The 22,145-nt window shown below is 33.9% G+C and overlaps 11 protein-coding genes and 7 pseudogenes across 18 annotated transcripts, besides 3 other annotated features; 14 read left to right on the top strand and 4 right to left on the bottom strand.

The window, feature by feature from the left end:
* Nucleotides 1–17,449: part of a mobile genetic element that runs on past the window's edge.
* Nucleotides 1–22,145: part of a mobile genetic element that runs on past both edges of the window.
* Nucleotides 423–1,187, bottom strand: TVAGG3_0224330 (uncharacterized protein; the record flags this gene model as incomplete). Its single annotated transcript, XM_051227083.1, has 1 exon — nucleotides 423–1,187. One exon carries the CDS (start codon nucleotides 1,185–1,187, stop codon nucleotides 423–425), a length of 765 nt encoding a protein of 254 aa, XP_051112069.1.
* Nucleotides 2,540–4,029, top strand: TVAGG3_0224320 (annotated as a pseudogene). Its single transcript has one exon. A coding segment is annotated over exon 1 (1,490 nt).
* On the top strand, nucleotides 4,070–4,509 carry TVAGG3_0224310 (integrase core domain containing protein family; the record flags this gene model as incomplete). The annotated part of the gene is made up of 1 exon (XM_051227082.1): nucleotides 4,070–4,509. A coding segment is annotated over one exon (440 nt), but the record flags the coding sequence as incomplete, so codon positions are not given.
* Nucleotides 4,604–5,155, top strand: TVAGG3_0224300 (integrase core domain containing protein family; the record flags this gene model as incomplete). The annotated part of the gene is made up of 1 exon (XM_051227081.1): nucleotides 4,604–5,155. The coding sequence occupies one exon, from the start codon at nucleotides 4,604–4,606 to the stop codon at nucleotides 5,153–5,155; it is 552 nt and encodes a 183-aa protein (XP_051112067.1).
* On the top strand, nucleotides 5,414–5,755 carry TVAGG3_0224290 (organellar and viral DNA polymerase type B; the record flags this gene model as incomplete). The annotated part of the gene is made up of 1 exon (XM_051227080.1): nucleotides 5,414–5,755. A coding segment is annotated over one exon (342 nt), but the record flags the coding sequence as incomplete, so codon positions are not given.
* Nucleotides 6,108–6,356, top strand: TVAGG3_0224280 (organellar and viral DNA polymerase type B; the record flags this gene model as incomplete). Its single annotated transcript, XM_051227079.1, has 1 exon — nucleotides 6,108–6,356. The coding sequence occupies one exon, from the start codon at nucleotides 6,108–6,110 to the stop codon at nucleotides 6,354–6,356; it is 249 nt and encodes an 82-aa protein (XP_051112065.1).
* Nucleotides 6,777–7,151, bottom strand: TVAGG3_0224270 (uncharacterized protein; the record flags this gene model as incomplete). Its single annotated transcript, XM_051227078.1, has 1 exon — nucleotides 6,777–7,151. The coding sequence occupies one exon, from the start codon at nucleotides 7,149–7,151 to the stop codon at nucleotides 6,777–6,779; it is 375 nt and encodes a 124-aa protein (XP_051112064.1).
* On the top strand, nucleotides 7,692–8,119 carry TVAGG3_0224260 (annotated as a pseudogene). Its single transcript has one exon. A coding segment is annotated over exon 1 (428 nt).
* On the top strand, nucleotides 8,910–9,771 carry TVAGG3_0224250 (annotated as a pseudogene). The gene has a single exon. A coding segment is annotated over exon 1 (862 nt).
* TVAGG3_0224240 (organellar and viral DNA polymerase type B) lies at nucleotides 10,881–11,404 on the top strand (the record flags this gene model as incomplete). Its single annotated transcript, XM_051227077.1, has 1 exon — nucleotides 10,881–11,404. A coding segment is annotated over one exon (524 nt), but the record flags the coding sequence as incomplete, so codon positions are not given.
* On the bottom strand, nucleotides 12,811–13,361 carry TVAGG3_0224230 (annotated as a pseudogene). The gene has a single exon. A coding segment is annotated over exon 1 (551 nt).
* On the bottom strand, nucleotides 13,692–13,946 carry TVAGG3_0224220 (uncharacterized protein; the record flags this gene model as incomplete). The annotated part of the gene is made up of 1 exon (XM_051227076.1): nucleotides 13,692–13,946. The coding sequence occupies one exon, from the start codon at nucleotides 13,944–13,946 to the stop codon at nucleotides 13,692–13,694; it is 255 nt and encodes an 84-aa protein (XP_051112062.1).
* TVAGG3_0224210 lies at nucleotides 13,990–14,423 on the top strand (annotated as a pseudogene). Its single transcript has one exon. A coding segment is annotated over exon 1 (434 nt).
* TVAGG3_0224200 (uncharacterized protein) lies at nucleotides 14,451–15,702 on the top strand (the record flags this gene model as incomplete). Its single annotated transcript, XM_051227075.1, has 1 exon — nucleotides 14,451–15,702. A coding segment is annotated over one exon (1,252 nt), but the record flags the coding sequence as incomplete, so codon positions are not given.
* On the top strand, nucleotides 16,055–16,493 carry TVAGG3_0224190 (annotated as a pseudogene). Its single transcript has one exon. A coding segment is annotated over exon 1 (439 nt).
* Nucleotides 16,766–17,449: a terminal%2Cinverted (terminal inverted repeat of Maverick-1C transposon ID:TVAGG3_0224180).
* Nucleotides 18,201–18,930, top strand: TVAGG3_0224170 (integrase core domain containing protein family; the record flags this gene model as incomplete). The annotated part of the gene is made up of 1 exon (XM_051227074.1): nucleotides 18,201–18,930. A coding segment is annotated over one exon (730 nt), but the record flags the coding sequence as incomplete, so codon positions are not given.
* TVAGG3_0224160 lies at nucleotides 19,607–21,128 on the top strand (annotated as a pseudogene). The gene has a single exon. A coding segment is annotated over exon 1 (1,522 nt).
* On the top strand, nucleotides 21,603–21,920 carry TVAGG3_0224150 (uncharacterized protein; the record flags this gene model as incomplete). The annotated part of the gene is made up of 1 exon (XM_051227073.1): nucleotides 21,603–21,920. The coding sequence occupies one exon, from the start codon at nucleotides 21,603–21,605 to the stop codon at nucleotides 21,918–21,920; it is 318 nt and encodes a 105-aa protein (XP_051112059.1).

The raw sequence follows: 22,145 nt of genomic DNA, 5'->3' as shown, positions 1-22,145 counted from the left end.
AACAATGTGTCATTGACTATCTCGACCCTGAAATCGAATGCTGTGGTCAAACGCCACCATTCATGAAAATAGGTAACATCCGCATCATTGAAACACCAGGAACTACAGGAGTTGAGTTTAAGTATAAATATTCGAATGAATATACAAAACTTTCAACAGAATATAAACTTTGTTTGAAATATGTTTTAGTAAATTAAAGCAATTTGTAATATCTGTCCAAAACTTCTTCAACAGTATCGAACTCATCTTCATAATGCAAACCTAATCTTATTGACTTGGTGCAGTTTTCACTAACACAATATAGCGCTTTGCGCTCGGCGCCTTTGACGCTTTTTCTGTTCTCTTGACTGACATAACTAATTCATTTGTTTCATCAAACAGCAACAACCAAAGTTCATGACCTAATACATAACATTCATACTTTATATTTTTAGCTCTGAGTTCTCTTGTAAGCTGTTGCATTTAATATTTTCTAAAAAGTCAACTTCAACAGTCATTCGCACTGGTGCCTTCAGTTCTACAGGCTCGCCTTGAAAGTCAACAAGTCTGAATTGCATGTCTTTCAAATTATGAGGACTAATGCGAATCCATTTACCTAAATGAGTTGCTATGACAGGAACGTTTGGAATGAACATTGAATTGACTGCATAACAGAAGGATTTATATTCTACTGAACCTTTACTATTAACTCCTGAAATACCTGTGACATTAGCTATTTTAGACTCAATGTACAAACAATTACCATAACATACGTATGGAACAGATTTCATCTCAATCGTTTTGTCAACACTTTTCAAAGGAAATGTCATATGGTATGCACCCAAAAGAAGTTGAACTCTATGACTCATTCGTGTTATCTTGAACTCTTTCTTGCTACTGAACTTCAATGTTCCCTCAGAAGAGAGTTCGACATCTATGTTGTCAATAGTTTCTTCATTTATGAGAGTACCTATGACTCCAGCAATTTTATCTATTCTATACTCTGCTCTGTTAGGAAATGTTATAAAACTTCTTTTGTCATCTATTTCAAACTCCATGAAATCTGTTTCATCTGTTATGACAAAAGTTGCGATAGTATTGAAGTCAACAACTCTGAAAGCAAGTGCTTCATTCTGAAGACCTAAGTTTGTTTGAAGCTTTACTGTCCCGTATTCGTTTGGGTCTGTACTTTGCAAATAGAACAACATTTTATTCTCATTAAAATATGACTATTGCTGCATATGCGTATGAAACAAATGAAGCAAGAAGAGCACATGAACTAGTAAACGAAAACTCAACTTTAACCATTGAAGGCAATGATTTAGTCATTGACGATGGAAAAACTAAAAAAGTCATTGATTTCGATACTTTTAACACTTATGACCCATTCATTACAACAAGCAAAGTTCCTATTATAAATGATGGAACGGTGCAATATATAAATTCTACAGTAGATGCCTCATTAGTGAAAGTATTAAATGTTCTCATTGAATTGTTAAAGAGCTTTCGATTTGACGACAACATTAAATGCCTAAAGAATTTAGTCATGAATGAGAAACAAATTCTCGGCGTTGCTGGTAGCAGTAATGATGTACACCTTATGACATTAGAATATTATAACGAACATAAAGATGAACTGAAAGGAGAGAAGGGTGACACCGGACCACAAGGAATACAAGGACCTCAAGGAATACAAGGAATACAAGGAATACAAGGACCTCAAGGCGAAAACGGTTTGGATGGAAAGGATGGAAAGGATGGAAAAACTGCTAAATCATGGATATGGGACCTTAAAATACTGGTTTAACAGCTGCTTCATATGGAGTTCTTCAATACCAAATCGGAAAGATATGGGCGGTACTTGGTGAAGAAGTTTTAAATGACGTTAAAAAATGCTTTGAACTTCATTTCAAATGGTTCGGATACTATTAAAACTTTATCTGGTTGGATGCAAGAAACAAGGAGTCAAATAGATACTGTAAGACGTATAGCAAAACAATGCACGTACGGGATTGGATACTTTACGACAAGCACAAAATACACTAAAGGAAGCAAATGATATTCTTGGCTCAGTATCAGACATGCATGAAGATTGGCTTAAAGTGTATTGACAAATCTTTAAAAAATCACAGTCAGTCTATTGCTGACTACAAGAAAAGTATAGATTTTTTACATAGTGCTATGGACGTACATGATGGAAGCATAAGGAACTTACTTAATGCTAACAATAACTTACCAGGAACTATTAAAGCATTTATAAAGTCCTTTGTAAAACCTGGTGCTCTAACATTTAGGTCTTTGAGAGCAAGAGCATTGAAGTCAAGAGATGCAGAAACTCCAACAGAACCTACAGAAGGAACTGAAACAACAGAAACTCCAAAAGAACCACCAAAAAACAGCTAATGAAATATTGTTCGAATATTTTCCAAGGTACTCTGTTCTCATTGCATACATTCAAGAAATACTTAAGAAAGCAGACTTGACTTTAGGAGATGATGAAAGTTCTGTATATCTTTCGTTCCAGTTTCAAATAGCAGAACTTTTGAGACAGATATGTTTAATGTATGACAACATCTCTGATTTCACAAGATATGATGACGACCATGACCCGAACACGGTGAAGAAGAAGTTTTACAAACATCCATTAAGACAGGAAAGGTTTTAACTCAAAGTCTCATTATTGACACCAAAGATGGCGAAGTGGACGTTCTTCAAGAGCTGAAGAAAAATACTTCTTCGGGAGGTGGTGGTAGGCATGAACTTGAAATAAATGAGATAGAAGAGAAATTAGCCGAAAAAGCAGATAAAGAACATAAACACAATATCTCCGATATAAATGAACTTCAAGCTACATTAAATAGTAAAGCAGATAAAAATGAACTTGACGCAATGAACAAAGTTTTGAAATCTCATAAACACAACATCTCCGATATAAATGAACTTCAAGCTACATTAAATAGTAAAGCTGACAAGAACCATGTTCATTATATAAGTTCAGATGAACAGATTATAACGGACTACCACGGATATTTAACACAGGGTGAAAAAGTGAATACGAAAAATGTTAATGAAAGAAGATATAAATTCATTCGTGCTAAAGGTTATGACATACACTGTACTGTACAGTATGACACAGGTATAGCACCACAATCATTTGGTTATAACGCTGAAATTTATGCTTCATACTTCTTTGTTAACGGTGTATTAGTTGAACCAAGATTTATGTTAAGAGTTAAGGCAAAAATAACGTTTGAAGATGCTATTAAAAGTAAAGCTGACAAAGTTGAACTCGAAGCAATGAACAAAGTTTTGAAATCTCATAAACACAACATCTCCGATATAAATGAACTTCAAGCTACATTAGACAGTAAAGCCGACAAGAACCATACACATAAATCCTTCACTACTGTTAGAGCAGACGACATAATATTGAACTTTGACCTTGGTTCAAGTGCACCATTAGAAAATCCAAGTACAAGCGTAAAAGATACACTAAACTCCTTAAATAGTAAATGTATGAATATCGAAGATCATGCCAGAAACTTTGAAGCACATGAACTACCAACAATGTTAGATAAGAAAGCTGACAAAACAGAGCTTCAAACATTAAAGACAGAAATACTTCAAACATTATATCCTACAGGCTCTATTTATACGTCAATGAATTCAACAAATCCAGCAACAGTTCTGGGTTTTGGTACGTGGGAGCATATTGTAGACAAATTCTTATACTGTGCTAACTCTTCAAAGCAAACAGGTGGTTCGAAGAAAATTAAAGAAGCAAACCTTCCACCGCACACTCATACAGGAACTACAAACTTTTCTGGCGACCATAGCCACTCATTAAGAGACCATCCATTATACAACTCAGAATATAAAGCTGGCAATGACGTTTTATCTCCATCTTATAACAATTCAGCAAAAAAGACTTTTCGACCAACTGAACCAGGAGGAAATCATGTCCATACTTTCACAACAAATCCAACAGGTTCGGGTGCAGATTACATGCCACCATTTATGACTGTATTTGCATGGTATAGAGTTCAATGAACGCGCTTGAGCCTAGAATAAAATCTTTAATTTTACATAAATGAGCTTGAAAGAAGTATTCGAACAACATCCATGGAGGTCATTTAAGAAGTTCAATGAAGCTGCAAAGAGTTGGGGATTTACTAACAGAGCTGAAGTGAAAAGGTTCTTTGACAAAAATGTTGTACATCAAACAAAAATAAACCCTTACGACTACTTTTTACCAATTTACTCCAACACTCCTGACGCATACCAATTTGACACTCTCATTCAAAGCAGAAAAGGAGGACATAAACCATTCCTCATCTTCATAAATGTTAACACTCGTAAAGCATATGCATATCCAATGAAAAATAAAGGAACTCGTGAAGTGTTAAGAGTTTTACAAAAGTTTGTAGCAGAACATAACCCAAGTACTTTAACATCAGACCAAGACAGTGCATACCTCAGCAACGAAATCACAGAATTTCTCATTAAGCATAACATAACTCACTACACTACTGAAGACCATAACCATAACATACTCGGTATCATTAACCGCTTCATAAGAACGCTCAGAGATTTAAACCAAGAGCGAGACTTTACCGAAGAAACAATGAAACATTTTCTCGAAGTATATAATTCCTCAACACATTCTACAACAGGACATACACCAAATTCAATGACACAACAACAAGAAGAAAAGTATATACAAAAGAAACGAAGCCAAACACAAAATATCAGAAATTCAACACAATTTACCCTCATTCCTGGTACAAAAGTTCGTGTAGTTCTTGACGACAAACCGTTGACAAAGAAACGTTTAAGGTTAAGTCGAAATTATTATATCGTAGACTCTACGCAAGGTAATGGATATCTTATAAAAGCTGCCGACGACTCTATTGCGTTTTATCCTCGTCATAAATTAGTTGAAAGTAGTAATGGCAAACTTGCTGAAACCATTGACGAAGCAAAGCGAGGAGTGGTTATTGAAATACTTGGCTATAACACAAACGATGACACTTATAAAGTAAGATATGAAGGAGGTGTTGAAGATGTTATACCATCTAAGAACTTGAGAGAGTCGAAGCCAACACATCTGGGACCATTAGAGCGGGAGTACTGGAAAGACAAAAATATGCCAGAAAGAATAAGAAAATTCTTCTAAACTTTTTCGTTGGATGTAAATCAGACAAAAATATATTATAGGTGAAGAGGTGAGATTTCACCTGTTTTTTCACCTCTTTTTTCACCCCGTGAATTTTCATGAATTTTCACAAAAGACCAAAAATAATGTTTAGGTGAAGAGGTGAGATCTCACCTGTTTTTTCACCTCTTTTTTCACCTCTTGAATTTTCATGAATTTTCCCGAAATAAAAAATAAAGTTAGTTTTATTTTTTTTTATTTTTTATTTGTATAAAAGATATGATTTCAACAATCGGCACAACAACAATTCAAACAACAACAGCACCAAACTCGTTAGTCATGAATCCTACGTCAATGTTAGTAGAGATGAAAAACTTCATTCCTTCTTCATATACTTTCGAAACAAAAATCCAGAAGATAAAGCAAGAACTTTTAACAAGTAATTTAGACTGTAGTGCGAAAGATGAAGAAAATGAAGAATATCTTTATGAAATGCAGGACATTATTGACCATTTACCCAAATTGCCTGAAATCCAACAACAAAAACTCACTATTCCTGAATTCGACGAAATTGAAGTGAAACCAACTGACTCAGTAGAAATAAAGAAGTTCATACGTAAAGTAAATTATGAATTCCTTGGTTTTCATTGCAACCATAAAGTTATGGACAAAGATTGCGACATGGTATATAAAAACATTTCTGACATATATAAATCTGAGGAGTTTAAGACTTACGATAACTTTGTTTCATTAGTTGCAAAATGTGTTTGGGAAATAAGAGATAAAGATAGAAGAGGCAAAGTATGGAACGAACAAATAAGACCCGCTATGTTTTGAGATGAAGAGAGCAATTGACGCCTTAGTTGTTTTAGCTGGTTTTATTTCAATGTATAACGCAAAAATGAACCCGCAATGTTCAAAATGTAAGGCAGCAATTAGGAAATATAACTACTCAGTCAAAGAGATAGAAAGAATGAGAAACGACTATGCAGACTTAAAGAAAGAAGCAGAAAAGCCAGCAGAAGATAAAATGAACATGTTAGAATTTCTGAACAAAAACTATCCAACAGCAGAAGATTTCCTTCTATCTGACGTCAAGAAGAAGTATAAAGAAACCTTCGGTATCGTTAAAACTTTTGACATACTGACAGAAGAAATAGAAGCTACGAAATTGTTTAGGATTTCAAATATACATCGTACAATTCATGTAAAACGCTTATAAATAACTGAGGTGAGAAAACAGGTGAAAAAACAGGTGAGATCTCACCTCTTCACCTAAACATTATTTTTGTTCAAAGCTTCCACGAGAGAAAAGATTCCTCATTCGCTAAGGATTCCAAAAATGAAAAAATCATTGATTTCGGCTGAGAAAAAACAGCAAAACCCTTCTTCCACGGGAACAAAGAAATAAAGAAGAAATAAAGAAGAAATAAAGTAAATTTTTTATTTATTCCCGTGGAAGATAGAGCATTTTTATGACACTTTTTATTCACGACAAACAAGACAAACAAAGAAAATAAGAAAATACGGCGCTGTCGCGGTTCGAACCACAGACTCTGACCCCTCCATAACACCACCTTAGACCACTGTGCTACGTAGCCTGTCGACATAAGATTTTATAAATTGCATATTTGACGTAAATTTATTTCCATCTAGCTTCCCACCGCATAAGATATTCATACGTGTTTGTAAGACATTCATTAAACTTCTTTTCTATTGCATCTAATCTTGCGTTATTTTTTTCAATAGCTTGTCTGTATTCTTCATCATCTCCAGCAGTGTTTGGGTCTTCACGTTTAAAATATTCATTGTTAACCAATTTTTTATCTACAAATTTTATTAGTGTTTGATTCACTTCGTTATGATAACGGTCATATTCTTTCAATACGTAAGTGAAGACAAAATGCGTCGTACCTTCAATCTTAAAGCTTAAAGAACTTTCAACACAGTTTTGAGGGTCTGTCAGTGCGTCAATGAGATAGTATTCGAAGTCAGTCAATAATCTTTTTAAAGTCATTTCATACAGGATAAAATTTAATGTTGTGAAGAAATAGTGTTTATCTCAGAAAAAATAACGTTAGTTTTATTTTTATTTATTTTTTTTATCCGGAATGTAAAGACAGATATGTCAACATCAGAGAACACAACAACAGTTATAGTTCATGAAGCAATAAATGAAGAATACGAATACATACAGTATAACAAACAATTGAGACTCATTCGTTCGGTCAAAGACGATATGTACCAAATGCAAAGTATTTTGACGGCTTGTTTTGCTCCAGATACTAAGCTTCCTAAAGACTGGTTTAGGAACCAAAGCACCATAGAACTATTAAGTGAAGCACAGCGAGACGTACTTTTTTCTGAAAACAGTGAAGAACAGCGAGTAGGTAAAAAATCCCAGTCGCCAAAACTCTATGAAAACCGTGAAAAATTGCCAAACGGTTTGAGAGGATATTATGTTCATAGACTTTTAGTAAATGCAGTTGCAATGTGGGCTTCACCACGTTATGCTTGAATATTTACAAACTTCTTGACGAACTTCACAGACAAGAACGTGGAGAGATGGAAAAGAAACTTCAAGCAAAAGATGAAGTCATTGAATCCAAAGACAAAAGCATACAGAAAAGAATACCACGTTCAGTACCAAAAGGAAAGGAAAAGAGTTATAAGTATATGATATATACTGAAGAGTTGGAGAAAGAAGAAGATAAAGATATGGTTATGTTGCATTTAGTCAGAAGAAACAACAAGAGCTTTTATGACCTTGCTAAGATTTACAAATCTGACAGAAACTGGTTCTATCGTGAAAACTTACCGATTTCAATGACACCGAATGAGCAAATAAAAGAAATTGTCAAAAATACTCTTCCTCAAACACACTATGACATCAAAGGTTGCACAATACTTACCTTCAAAGAAGACTTACCATTACTGAAGGAAAAAATAACAGAATATTTCGACAACTTCAAAGAGGAAGAATGAAAACTTACCGATTTCAATGAAAAACATTAACTTTTTTTGACGAAGTGAAGATTTGCACTTTGTCAAAATTTAATGAAAAACATTAACGTAAACATTAACGATAAAATTTATTTCCTGGACTGTTGTCAAAATGTCATGTTGTCATCATTTTTAAAAGAAGTTAATTAACCTGGTAGCACATGGTGACGTGGTGACACCTTCAGTTCTTCAAAAATATATTTTTGTTCAAATAACGTCAGGGTCAATTTCTTCAACCATTTCACTTCCTTCGTCAATGTCAATTGAAGCTTCTTCAACCTTTGGTAAGAATTTCTGTATAACATCTTTGTTCGTTATTGTCTTCAGAGATGAAGGATAATATTTCACATTTGTTTCACCCTTCTTATATTCTTTCTGTTCGGAAAGATTCATAGCAATACTGAAGAAGTCAATGTTAGAGTTCTTTATGACAGTATAATGAGTATCTTTGACATTCACGAAGAAACTCTTTTGTTTCAAAACTACTGCTAACTCTTGTGAAGTATAACGTTTGCGGTCAATGACGATAGCTAATGGTCTGACATACTGACCAAACTTAGATTCTTTCACAAACTTCTTGTTAAAGATAATATTAACATTTGAAGCATTATTGAACTCATTCTTGATGGCAGTAGCGAGAGCATTGTATGAAAAGAACTTGCAATCTTGCATGTGTTTCATTAAAATAAAAATATTAAATTATTTTGAAAAATAACTTAAAAAAAATCTAATCTAATTTTTTCAAAAATATTTTTTTTATTTCCTACTAAAGATGTATCGGAAGTTGTCTAAGTTAGAACACTCGGAAATAAAACAACTTCTTACAGAAGCTAATATAGATGTTGCAAAGCATTACGCAACAAACAAAAAAGCACTCGCTGACTTCATTAAAGACTATAATGGTGCAATAAGTTATGATAGAATTCATGAGTTCATAAAGCCGCAACGCGGCGAGGACGAAGTCCATGCAAGAGCATTTCCTTTAAATGACATTGCTATTGACTTATATCATAGACGTTCAGTACCTCATGAAGTAAGAAGAGAAATGTTTGACATAACAAATGCAAACGTTGGTGAAACAAGAAGAGCTGTACCACATGAAGTAAGAAGAGAAATGTTTGACATAACAAATGCGAACGTTGGTGAAACACGAAAGAGAGATGACACACTGAAACAACAGAGAAGAGAGATGTTTAAAAGTGCTATAGAACAGTTCGCAAAGCTAACGATGTCATTCGTTCCATTGACGACAAACCAAAAGAAGGTGAGAGATGGTTAAAGAAAGATGAAGAGAATAGGAAGAGAAATGTGAAGTCAGGCAATAGACTCATTGACTTTAACATCGAAGCTTTAGATGAACCAAACAGAGACTACTTACACAAACATTTTGGTAAGGTTTTCATGAGACTCTTAGAGAAAATTAAAATAAACTCCCAACAGAGATGGATGGTATGTTATAAACTTGGTGGAAAGTATGAATGTTCTACGTTAAACCTCAATAATATTGGAACATTACTACATCAGCTCTTGAAGGAGAACTTTATATCAGAGATAGAAGCAAATGCCGCAGGTATTGTTGAAATGCACTATGACTTCTTCTTGACAAACATAAAGAATCTTACCGAAATAAAGATGTATGATTTAACAGAATATGAAGGCTTAACGATGTCAGATGTAAAGAAAGGCAAACCAAAAAAGAGACCATATAGAGATGAAAGCACACTGACAAATGACCAGAAAGCCATTTTGGAAGCTCTTAAGCAAACAGGAAACCCAGCACTTATAGAAAGCTTTTGGAAAGATAATGGTGAAAAGAAGTTTTATAAGAAGAGAAGCGGTCAGTTCTGGAAGTATCTTTGCACATTACCTATAAATCTTGAACGCTACCAAATCTTCAATGAACTGAACAAAAGAACTGCAACACTTATGACAGAGGACAATTGTTTCGTTTATGCTTGCATTCAGGCTGGAGTAAATGAAGAAACTATTGACCACATGAGAGAAGTCATTCGTGTTAGAGACTTTCCTCAAAGTAAAGTACAAGAAATTTCTGACGCAACAGGTATATCATTTAATGTTACCATTGGTTATTTCAATGACTCAAGACATAATGAAATAAAGAGATATATACCAAAAGAATGCGAAACTGTTAGAACTATTGACTTACTTCTTGTTGAAGACCACTACATGCTAAATGAAAGATTACCAATGACAACATACTTCATTCGAAACTATAAAGAAATTCTCAAAGCTTGTGGTGGAATGAACATTGAGAAACAGATGAAGATTTATACAAAGAGAGAGATAAATATGTAGTTCGTTATGATAGAACAACACCGTTATGGGATGTTATGAAAACATTGTGGGAGTGCAAATATTTCGAACCTATTTCTTATGGAGAACTTTTCACATATACTACTGACTTATATAAACAGAACCTTGCACCATTTAAAGATTTGACATATGCTCCAAAGTATTGTGTACAACTGAAGAAGAAAGCAGAGTCAAAAGAAGTAAATAAAGCTAAATGTAAATTCACCTGAGCACGTTTTCTTTGCTGACTTTGAGTGTAGTACGGATGGCTTTCATAAAGCTTTTAACATCTGTTATGACAGTGAAGATGGTTCAGTAGTGAAAGCATTTGGGGTCAAAACTGTGCAACAGAATTTTTGGAAGACTTCCTGACAAGAGTTTAATATATTTTCACAACCTCAGTTATGACATAAACTTCATCTTAAGACACATGACAGAAGTGAAAGGAACTCCCATCATTAAAGGTTCACGAACAATGCAAATAACTGGCTTATATAAAGGACGGGCAATTATTATAAAAGACTCTTACAGTGTTATAAATAAGAAGCTTAAACTATTTCCTGCTATGTTTAACTTACAAACAGGACCGAAAGAAGTATTTCCATATAACTACTACAGCAGTGTTTTGTTAGCAAATGACAACAGAACTGGTGTCATTTCTGAAGCATGTAAGTTTATCCATGATGCAGATACATTTATGAAGAACATAGATTCCATCAAAGGTTGCAGAATAGATGAAAACCACTTCGACTTAGAAAAATATAGCACGTTTTACTGCAAACAAGATGTAAGAATTTTAAGAGAAGGTTTTGTAAAGTTCCGCAATGACTTATTGAAAGAGTTTGATTTAAACGTTTATGACTACGTTAGTATTTGTTCTATTGCTAACAAATTGTTTGAGAACAGAGTATACTTCCCGAATGGAAATCTTTATGACCTCTCAAATAAACCAAGAGAATTTATTTCGAGATGCATTCAAGGTGGAAGATGTATGTTGTCAGATAACATGAAACAAAAGAGCAAAAAGAAACTCATTGCTGACTTCGACACTGTTTCATTATATCCTTCAGCTATAGCAAGACTTTATACTTTAGAAGGTATTCCAAAAGTATTGAAGGATGAATGTTAAGCACAGAGTATCTCATGAGACATTTATTCGATGATGACCAAAAGGAACCCATTGGTGAAAAGTTTATGTCTGGCTTCTTTGTTCTCATTAAGATAACAGAGATTGGTATACCCAGACACTTTCATTTAATAGTTTGCGACCCTGAACTAAATCCAGAACTTAACGTTCCAAGAAGTTCAAACACTTGCTGTCTCATGTATGTTGACCATATAACATTACAAGACCTCATAAAATATCAAGGTGTCAAATGTGAAGTGTTGCAAGGATACTATTACGATGGAAACAGAGATATGAGAATAAGAGATGAAGTAAAGAAGTTGTTTGAGTTAAGGTTAAAGTATAAGAAAGAAGGAAACCCCTTACAAGAAATTATAAAACTCATTCTGAACAGCATTTATGGCAAAACTATTCTATCTCCTATTGAGTCAAAAATAACCATAGTAAATGACAAAGATGCTATAAGATATGCTATAAGAAATTACAACCATATAGTGAAGTTCGAAGGTTTGGATGGTTCAGATAAAACTATTTTCAAGCTAACGAAAAGCATTTGCAGACACTTTAACTTCTGTCCACTTGGTGTTAATATTCTGTCTATGTCAAAACGTATTATGAATGAAGTATTCTGTACTGCAGAGGACATGGGACTTCAAATTTTACCAGGAGGATAGACAGTATGCATATTATATAATGAAGACATCCCAAAGCTTGCAGCAGAGTTTAAGAAGAGATACGGTCGCGAACTTATAGGAAAGAACCTTGGTCAATTTCATAGCGACTTTGCAGAAATAACACCTGGAAAACAAAGTTTAGCTTATAAAAGTATTTTCTGTGGAAAGAAGACCTACATAGACTTACTCACTAACGATTTAAATGAAGTTGCATTTCACTGCAGAATGAAAGGCGTGAAGCAAGATGTTATTGCTTTAACCGCTAATGAAATGTTTCCTGAAGCTATACAATGCTATTACAATGAAGATAAGAACATTCACATACCTGTTGGAACATATGACAAAGACTCTGAGTTCAGTTTAATGAAACTTTACAAAGCACTTATGATGGTCAAGAGATTGCATTCGACTTATGTAAGTCATGTCAACCTTGCTTTGCTGAAAAGTTCAACTTTTCAATAACGACTAAAACAAGCTTTATTCGTAAGTTGAAGTTCTGAGGTCATTTATTTTTGTCAGCAATGAGGTCATTCGTGATAAAAATAAAGCTAGCGTAGATTTTACAATACTGCGATGGTAGAGTTTAAGAGTTGTGCTTCAATGTAGAGACAGTCCTTATGGTCTGGAGGTAAGAACACTGGACATTTATGGTCATGAGTGGAGAACATGTCTATCCAAAACTCACGATTGAAGCCAGTTAATTTATAGTATTTAGGGTTAGGAAGTGGTGAAGTTCTTGTATGACCAATGAACTCATTTTCAACTCCCTTACTTAAGTTTGAATATAATATAGCTTGCTTTCTATCCCAAATGCCAGGTGTTACAATCTTTGAAAATTCATTTTTCCTCGGAAGCATTGCATCATAATTGAAAACATTCTTAAAATCATCACTTGGTTCGGAGATTTGAAATCTTATACGTAATGGATTTTTTTCTCTTTAGCGACTTCATTGAATGGTGAGAATACAATGAATTGACAGTCATGAGTTCCATCTTCATTTTCATTAAATTCATAATGAAAGTCTATAAGTTGTGGCTGACTACCTTCTTCTTTCAGTTGTGCAAGAAACTCACGTAAAGGCTGTAAAGTTTGTACTTCAATGTTGAACTTTTTCTCGAACATCTCATTAAATGAAATCATACATTGCAACAATGTTGTATCGTCTTTAAAGTATTTGTATATGTGAATGTTTTGGGCGCTTAAAGACTGTTCGTCATTTTCTATCTCGACTTGAAGTATAAAGTCAACCTTTCTGAAAGCACGTGTTATATACATAGATGTTATGCCAATGTACTTCTCTTCATTTATGTTCACAATCCAGTCTGTTGGAAACTTAAACGTTACTCTGTTCCCCTTTATTTTGACGTCAGGGTTTTCACTACTGAACACAACAGATAAAGGTATTTGTCTATACATTTAGTTCGGATAAAAATAAACCATTTACTCTTTCTTTGCTTCAGCTTCCTTTGCTTTTTGTTCTTCTCTAGCTTTCTTCGCCAGCAAACGTGGGTTCTTTTGTCTTCCAGCAGCTAATGCAGCAAGTTGTTTTTCACTAAGTTTTCTCTTTGGTCTCTCTGGCTTTTGTTCTTGTTTTTGTTCCTTCAGTTCGGATAAAATTTGCTCGCGAATTTCTTTCTTCAATGCTTCAACATCTATGACCCCTTGGGTCTTGTCCGTAGGGCTTGTCTGAGTCATTTGACTGCAGAAAAAACAAAATTAAAACTTTAACCGATGTAAAATGAGCTTGTCAAAATCAGAGCGAGAGTCTATTATATTAAATGACGCCAGAGGAATACAACATCCTTTCTATTATGTAAGTCAGAGTAAAGATGGTAAAATATACGTAAGAAAAAGAAAGGTTCCATTAGCGAATGCAGAGAGCGACAACATTAAGGTGCATGGCAAGGTGAAGTCCACGAAGCCCATATAAAACCTTCTATTCAAACTGAAAAGTCAATAGAACAAGAAGAAAAGAAGCCAGATGTACTTTCAATAACGAACCAAGAGCTTATTGCAAAGTTCGTGAATTTCATTGAAAAACAAACCGAGTCAAAGAACCCTGACCCGCCAGTGAAAGAAGTTGAGACAAAAGAGAATGTACAGTTCATTGAAAATGTCAAGAAACAACTTCCACCACGAATGCCAAGAAGAAGAGTGAGAATAATGAAGTAAATAGATATTTTTATCTGAAGTAAATACATGCAGAACGAACAGCTAAACGAATTTACTCCAGCAGAGCATATTCATCAGATTCGCTCATATTTCGATATCATAGACAATGCAGTTCAAATTGGTGACACTAATAGAAAATATTCTGACGCAAAGATTCCATCACAACCTGGAACTGCTAAAGATAACACATGGGTAACATTCAATCTCTCACCTCCTGGTGAAAATATGTTGGACCTTTACAATACATTCATTACGTATAAAATGGAAGGTCAATTTATTGTAGATAAAGAAATTGGTTCAGGTTCCAATAAAACAAACCCACCAGGATTTTGGATTGGTTTCGATGACGCTTTCTATGCAGTTGCTGGATATCAAATCCTTGCAAATGGTCGTATCGTATATTCTCAAGACAACGCAAGAGAAGAAGCATATATAACTTCAAACTCACAAACTACCGAACAAATAAAGAAAGTAGATGTTTTCTCAAAGACTCGACATGAAGATGTATGGAGTCATTCGGGAACATGCAGAACAGGACAAATTGTTAGTGGTCCAATTACAGCAGGAAAATCATTTGATTTTAAGCTTCGTTTAAGAATTCCTGTTAGAAGATTCCTTCCATTAGAAGCTATTCGATTTATTCCAGCTTTTGCAGGAAACATTCAGCTTAAAGTAAAGTTCAGTAGCGACGCCTTACAATGCACATCTATATCTGTAAATGATATCATTGCTTTCAATCCAACTCTTAAAGTTGCATTTGCTTCAGATTCAAATCCACCGACAAATAAATTTGTTCCATGGAATGAACCATTCACTATGATAACGAAGGCAGTAGAAGCTAGTGGAACAGTTACTATTACAACTGTAACCCAGCAACTATTTCGAACAAAGATGGATTTTAATGAATGTTTCATTCATCCAAAGTCATTCTCTTTAGACCCTAACATTTATACAGAACTTGTAGAACATTATACAAACGAGGCTTTATGTTTTCCTGTTAAAGTTATGGATTGGATTCCTATGGACGGTTCATTCTCAAAGAATACAGATAGTTCAAGTGCAACATTTACAGCAGCTTATACGCCTATTAATGTTAAAAGTATTTGGGCACTATTTAGAAAGAAAGACAACTATTATGTTAATTTTGAGAACCCTAAGTTTAAATATCTTCAGCTTTCCATGGGAGCTTATGGAAATATGCCTGCAGAACCTGAAAAATCATATGGACCTGTATTTTATGAAATGGTTGCGAACGCTTGCAATACAAACAATGATATGATAGGATTTAATGAAGATGTTATGAGGTCATTGGTGGATGATGGTAGTGTGGAACATAAATGGGATAGCTATGACAACACACATTTCTTATGTGGTTTTCCAACAGAAGTGGACTTTTGCTTCCAGCAAGGTCAAACATCTACTGCTCCAATAACATACAAATTGTCTGTTAAAGGACCTATTGAACTAGCAACTGAAAATGTACCAAAGCCACTTATTGGATTTATGAGGGATTGTTGCTTTGCCATTCAGGTGCGTGCTAATGGCATCCCAATAATAAGATTAGATGACTATAACTTAGCACGGACGACAGTGAGGAATAAAGGATGAACGTTTATTTTTAAAGCTTATAAATGAGTTCTTCATCAAGCTCTCGTGAACCTTCACCATCTATGAAACAAACTTTACCAAACGATTATGGAGCACCTATTGAATATTTCTTACGAGCTGCACAATGGCAAAGAGCAGTCTCACCAAGGTTAGGTGTTCCACCAGCTCCTGTCAAAAATAGCATTTGGTCAAGTCCTTATATAAATATGGTCTCCCACTAGGTTTGCTAGCTACAGCAGGAGCAGTTATGATGTTGAAAAGAAATAAAGCAAATGTTGTAAATAATACTGAAGTAGCTGAAGTTAAACAAACTCCAACGCCTTCACAAGCAAACCTTCAATGACTCCTGAACCTATGGAAGTACAAACTCCTGTTCAAAAGTCAACTCCTAAACCGACTCCAACATTTAAACCAGAACCTACTCCTCAAATAAATCGTAAAACTCCTGCGTTTCCTTACTGAAAAAATAACGTTATTTTTATTTAATATTAAAATTTTTATTTGATTGAAATGACGACTAAAGTCACTGAAGCAATGAAACAAAAGTTTTTGGTAGAATACATTAAATCAGGAGCGGTTCCAGAAGGTTTTTACGTTCATACTATGAAGGATGGTAGAGTTCAGTTTAGAAAGATAAAGCAACCATTAGATAGAGAAGGTATATTAAGGAAGATTAAACTTCATGAGGACAACATTGCTGAACTTAAGAAGAAGTTAGAAGAGTTGGAGAAAGGAAGAGAGTTATAAAGCAATGAATTCAAGGGTGAAAAAAGAGGTGAAAAAAAGGTGAATTCACCACTTCACCTAAATTTATTTTTTGTGCTATGTTTTCATACGTGTGAGGGTGGTGATATCATTAATTTTAAGTTTATTTTTTATTTTTACTGAAAATTTTTATTTGGATGTAAATGACAGAACAAAAGCAACTCATTCGAATTCACATATAACAAACATACATTTAAACATTTATTCTTCCTTCCTGAGCATAACATGTTCTTTCAAATACATCCGAGACCAGTTGACTTTTCATTGACTGGTATAAAGATAGAAATAGTTATATCATTAAACCATACGATGACGAAGGTAAGTTATGTAAATTGTACGTTAAGAAGTTAGAGAAAGTTTATGGCTTCAAGTATGACTACAATAGGGTTAACACTGATGATGAAGATATTGAGGAAAATTTATGAGAACATTAGTGAAGTCGTAGTGAGAACGATAGTGAGAACGTTTATTTTTACATTAGTGAGTTCGTTAGTGAAGTGAAGTGGGTGGCGGTTTTGTAAATATTTAAGGTTAAGTTAGTGTTGTCGTTTGTGTTGTAAAATTTACGTTACCGGTTTCGTAAAGTGTCAAATTCACAAGTATTGGGTAAGGAGGAACGCAGTGCCACCATACCCAACATAACCATACTAACTAAAGCAGACAAAACTTATGTGGATACAGAACTAACAAAGAAATTTTCGAAACCAGATACAATGACATTTACAACAGAAATTATAAATGGTGAACCAGCAACTCCATTTGAATTTGTTAGAGGTCTTCAACCAGATACTTTTGAATTTTTCTTGGATAATTCTATTGAACTAACATTACATTATAAAAGTGGAACAAATGCAACATTTCATCCGGGAGATACATTCCAAATGGTATTTAATGACATAAGTTCTTTAGAATATGTTTATAGAGTTATGAGCATATATGATTTAATATATCCTATAGGAGCTGTTTATACGTCTATGAATCCAATAAATCCAAACACTTTATTTGGTGGTAGATGGTATGAAATAGTTGACAGTTTTCCATTCTACACTAATACGCAGTCAATGAAGATGGGAGGTTCAAAGAAAATAGGTATTGAAAACCTTCCTTCACATATGCATAGGTTCAGTGGAAGAACATCTGTGGAAGGAAACCATTCACATTCAATAACAAAAAGAGGTTATACAAATCTTGCAGCGGGTTCGGATAGACAGGGAATGCATAGATATGATATTTCAACTGACCCAGTAGATGTTAGCACAGGTATTTTCTGTGGAACTGCAGGAAATCATACACATGTTGTAGCTGGTATTACAGACCCAGCAGGTAATGGAAAAGATTATATGCCTCCTTATATAACAATGCACGCTTGGATACGAGTTGGTTAAAATCTTTAACTTTACATAAATGAGCTTGAAAGAAGTATTCGAACAACATCCATGGAGGTCTTTTAAGAAATTCAATGAAGCTGCAAAGAGTCGGGGATTTACTAACAGAGCTGAAGTGAAAAGGTTCTTTGACAAAAATGTTGTACATCAAACAAAAATAAACCCTTACGACTACTTTTTACCAATTTACTCCAACACTCCTGACGCATACCAATTTGACACTCTCATTCAAAGCAGAAAAGGAGGACATAAACCATTCCTCATCTTCATTAATGTTAACACTCGCAAAGCTTTTGCGTATATAATGAGAAATAAAGGAACTCATGAAGTGTTAAGAGTTTTACAAAAGTTTGTAGCAGAACATAACCCAAGTACTTTAACATCAGACCAAGACAGTGCATACCTCAGCAACGAAATCACAGAATTTCTCATTAAGCATAACATAACTCACTACACTACTGAAGACCATAACCATAATATTTTAGGTATCATTAATCGCTTCATAAGAACGCTCAGAGATTTAAATCAAGAGCGAGACTTTACCGAAGAAACAATGAAACATTTCATCGAAGTTTACAATTCCTCAACACATTCTACAACAGGACATACACCAAATTCAATGACACAACAACAAGAAGAAAAGTATATACAAAAGAAACGAAGTCAAACACAAAATATCAGAAATTCAACACAATTTACCCTCATTCCTGGTACAAAAGTTCGTGTAGTTCTTGACGACAAACCGTTGACAAAGAAACGTTTAAGGTTAAGTCGAAATTATTATATCGTAGACTCTACGCAAGGTAATGGATATCTTATAAAAGCTGCTGACGACTCCATAGCATTTTACCCTCGTCATAAATTAGTCGAAAGTAGTAATGGCAAACTTGCTGAAACCATTGACGAAGCAAAGCGAGGAGTGGTTATTGAAATACTTGACTACAACATAAACGATGACACTTATAAAGTAAGATATGAAGGAGGCGTTGAAGATGTTATACCATCTAAGAACTTGAGAGAATCTAAACCAACTCATCTGGGACCATTAGAGCGGGAGTACTGGAAAGATAAAAACATGCCAGAAAGAATAAGAAAATTCTTCTAAACTTTTTCGTTGGATGTAAATCAGACATGAATAAGAACAGTCATGTATTATTAATGGTACCATTTATTTTTGTCATAAATTTACACCAAAAATATATTATAGGTGAAGAGGTGAGATGTCACCCGTTTTCTCACCTGTTTTCTCACCTCTTGAATTTTCGTAAATGTTTTCAGTGTCACCACGTCACCATGTCACCAGGTTAATTAACTTCTTTTAAAAATGATGACAACATGACATTTTGACAACATCACTGGAAATTTGATGCAGTCCAAAAATAAAGTTAGTTTTAAAATTATTTTTATTTTTTTATTCCTATATAAATGACAGCAACAAACAACAACAGCAACTATATCGTTTCTGATGAAAAAGTTATTGATTCATTAGCTAAGGAATTAGTTGTGGCAGAAACTAAAACCCTCAACGAAAGAATTGGTGAAAACAAGATTGATTTACATAACTACCTCAAACATGATGGAGGAAGAGGAAGGAAAACTGGTATGGCTTTATTAGTAAATAAAATTTCAAATTTAACGATTATAGATGTTGATATCAATAAATCGTACAATGATGAACTTAAAGAAACAGTTAGAAAAGATATTTTATCAAAACTTTCGGATAAAGATGTTATCGTTAAAACCGCTTCAGGAGGTCTTCACATTTATTGCAACACTAATTTCTTCTATGCAGTTTCGAACAGAATGATTAAATGCTATTCCTGCAATGATTATGATATTGATATAATGACTTCTATGGATGATTCAAAGCGTTCTTTAGTAGTTATGGCTGATTCAAGAGTTCGCAAGAATGCAACAGAACCAATCAATGCATACTCATTCATTCGTGGAAGTTATGATTCAACATTAACTAGAACAGTGAATGATATATTAAATGATTTGAATATTAAGGTAAGAGTTGAACAGAAGAATGAAGAAATAAAGACTATCATGAATGAAAACAAAGATGTAAACATTGACGATAAACTTGCCCAGAGCATAGTTGATGGCATCTGTGATTTTGAAGTACATAATGACGGTGGAAACATGAATTTAGAAAAAGAAATAACATTATTCACACTGTTTCAAGCAATTAATTCGTTACCTAATCATTTCATTAATGAAGCATACGATAACGTTTATAACTTCTGCAATTTAACTGAAAATGCAAAAAGTAATTTTGAAAAAGCACGTAGTAGATATGCACATTTAATGACTTCTCCATTTGTTTTAGTGAAGATTCTAAAACTATATCAAAAGGAATATTATGATGAATACGTTTTACCTTTATTACGTAAGCCAAAAATAACATTTGATATAAAACTTGATGACTCGTTTTTGATAACAGATATTAGACGCAAGGCTGAAAATCATCAGTATAAAAACAGTTCTGAAGTAATTGAGGATTTATCACGTGTAATCCGTTTTGTAGATTGTGGAAACAAATACTTCATTCAAAAGGACTATAATATCCACGACAAAATGAATCAAATATCATTCGTTCTTCAATCAAACATGAAAGAGTCACTCAAAATGATTAAATTATTTAAAGAAGAAGGTAAAACCATAACAGCATGGGACGTACTACTAAATCAATTGTCTTCATTAACCGTTAAGGGTGTTTGCTTTAAATCTGATTCTCCAGATGTTTTCTCAACGTTTCAGGGTTATAAATACAACGTTCTCGAAAAAACCAGATTACTCAAAAATTGAGATGTTTATGAATTTCATTAAAGAAGCCATTTGTGATAATAACGATGAAGTGTATAAATACCTTCTCGGCTGGATTGCATCAATGATTCAACATCCTGGAATCAAGAATGAAACAGCAATTATTTTGAAAGGACTTCAGGGAACAGGTAAAAACAGATTTACAGACATTATTTCTGAACTTCTCGCCGGTTATTCATGTAAAAACATTACTGAAATAAGTGAGCTAACGGGTAATTTCAATTCAGTTGTTGAGAATAAAATGTTTCTTGTACTTAATGAACTCAAGAATGTAGGTGAAGATAGACTCGCAAACTTCAACGCTTTGAAATCAATTATTACGGATAATGAGATTAGAATTAATGAAAAGAATCAACCCAGAAGAACTGCTCAGAACGTTGCAAACTTCATTTTCGTAACTAACAACGTTTACCCTGTCAAAATTGAAGTTGGAGACAGAAGATACGTAGTTTTAAGAGTTAATGGTAAATTTAAGGGTCAATTTGATTACTTCAAGAATTTAATGGATTCATGCACAAAGGAATTTTATGATAATTTACTAACATATTTTATGCAATATGACCTTTCATCATTTAATGTACGAATCATACCGATGACTGAAGCCAAACAAGATTTAATTGAATTATCAACAAATCCTTTAGATGTATGGATAAATACACATTATGATGAATTGTGTGCAGGTATGACGTGTAAAAATGCTCTATTCTGCAAACCATCAGACATGAAAGACAAAAACTTTCAAATGAGCATTAAAGATAAATGTGAAAGGAAACAGAGAAGAATAGATGGTAAACAAACATGGTGTTATGTTTTGAAAGAAGAAATGAAAGGATTATATAAACAGGTTGAACCAAACGATAATGAGGATTCATTTACTGACGATGAAATACCTGTAAATGAAGCTTTATAAAGTATGATTTGAATTTATTTTTGCATTAATCCTGCTGTGTTGTCAAAATGTCATGTTGTCACACTTTTTAAAAGAAGTTAATTAACCTGGTGACATGGTGACGTGGTGACACTGAAAACATTAACGAAATCATTAATGAAAACATTTACGAAATCATTAATGATAAAATATATTTCCGGGCTTGTTGTCAAAATGTCATGTTGTCATCATTTTTAAGAGAAGTTA

Source organism: Trichomonas vaginalis, chromosome IV (assembly GCF_026262505.1).
Source record: "Trichomonas vaginalis G3 chromosome IV, whole genome shotgun sequence".
Classification (NCBI taxonomy): domain Eukaryota; phylum Parabasalia; order Trichomonadida; family Trichomonadidae; genus Trichomonas; species Trichomonas vaginalis.
Note: the sequence above shows the minus strand (reverse complement) of the source record. Positions and strands in the feature narration are given on the sequence as shown.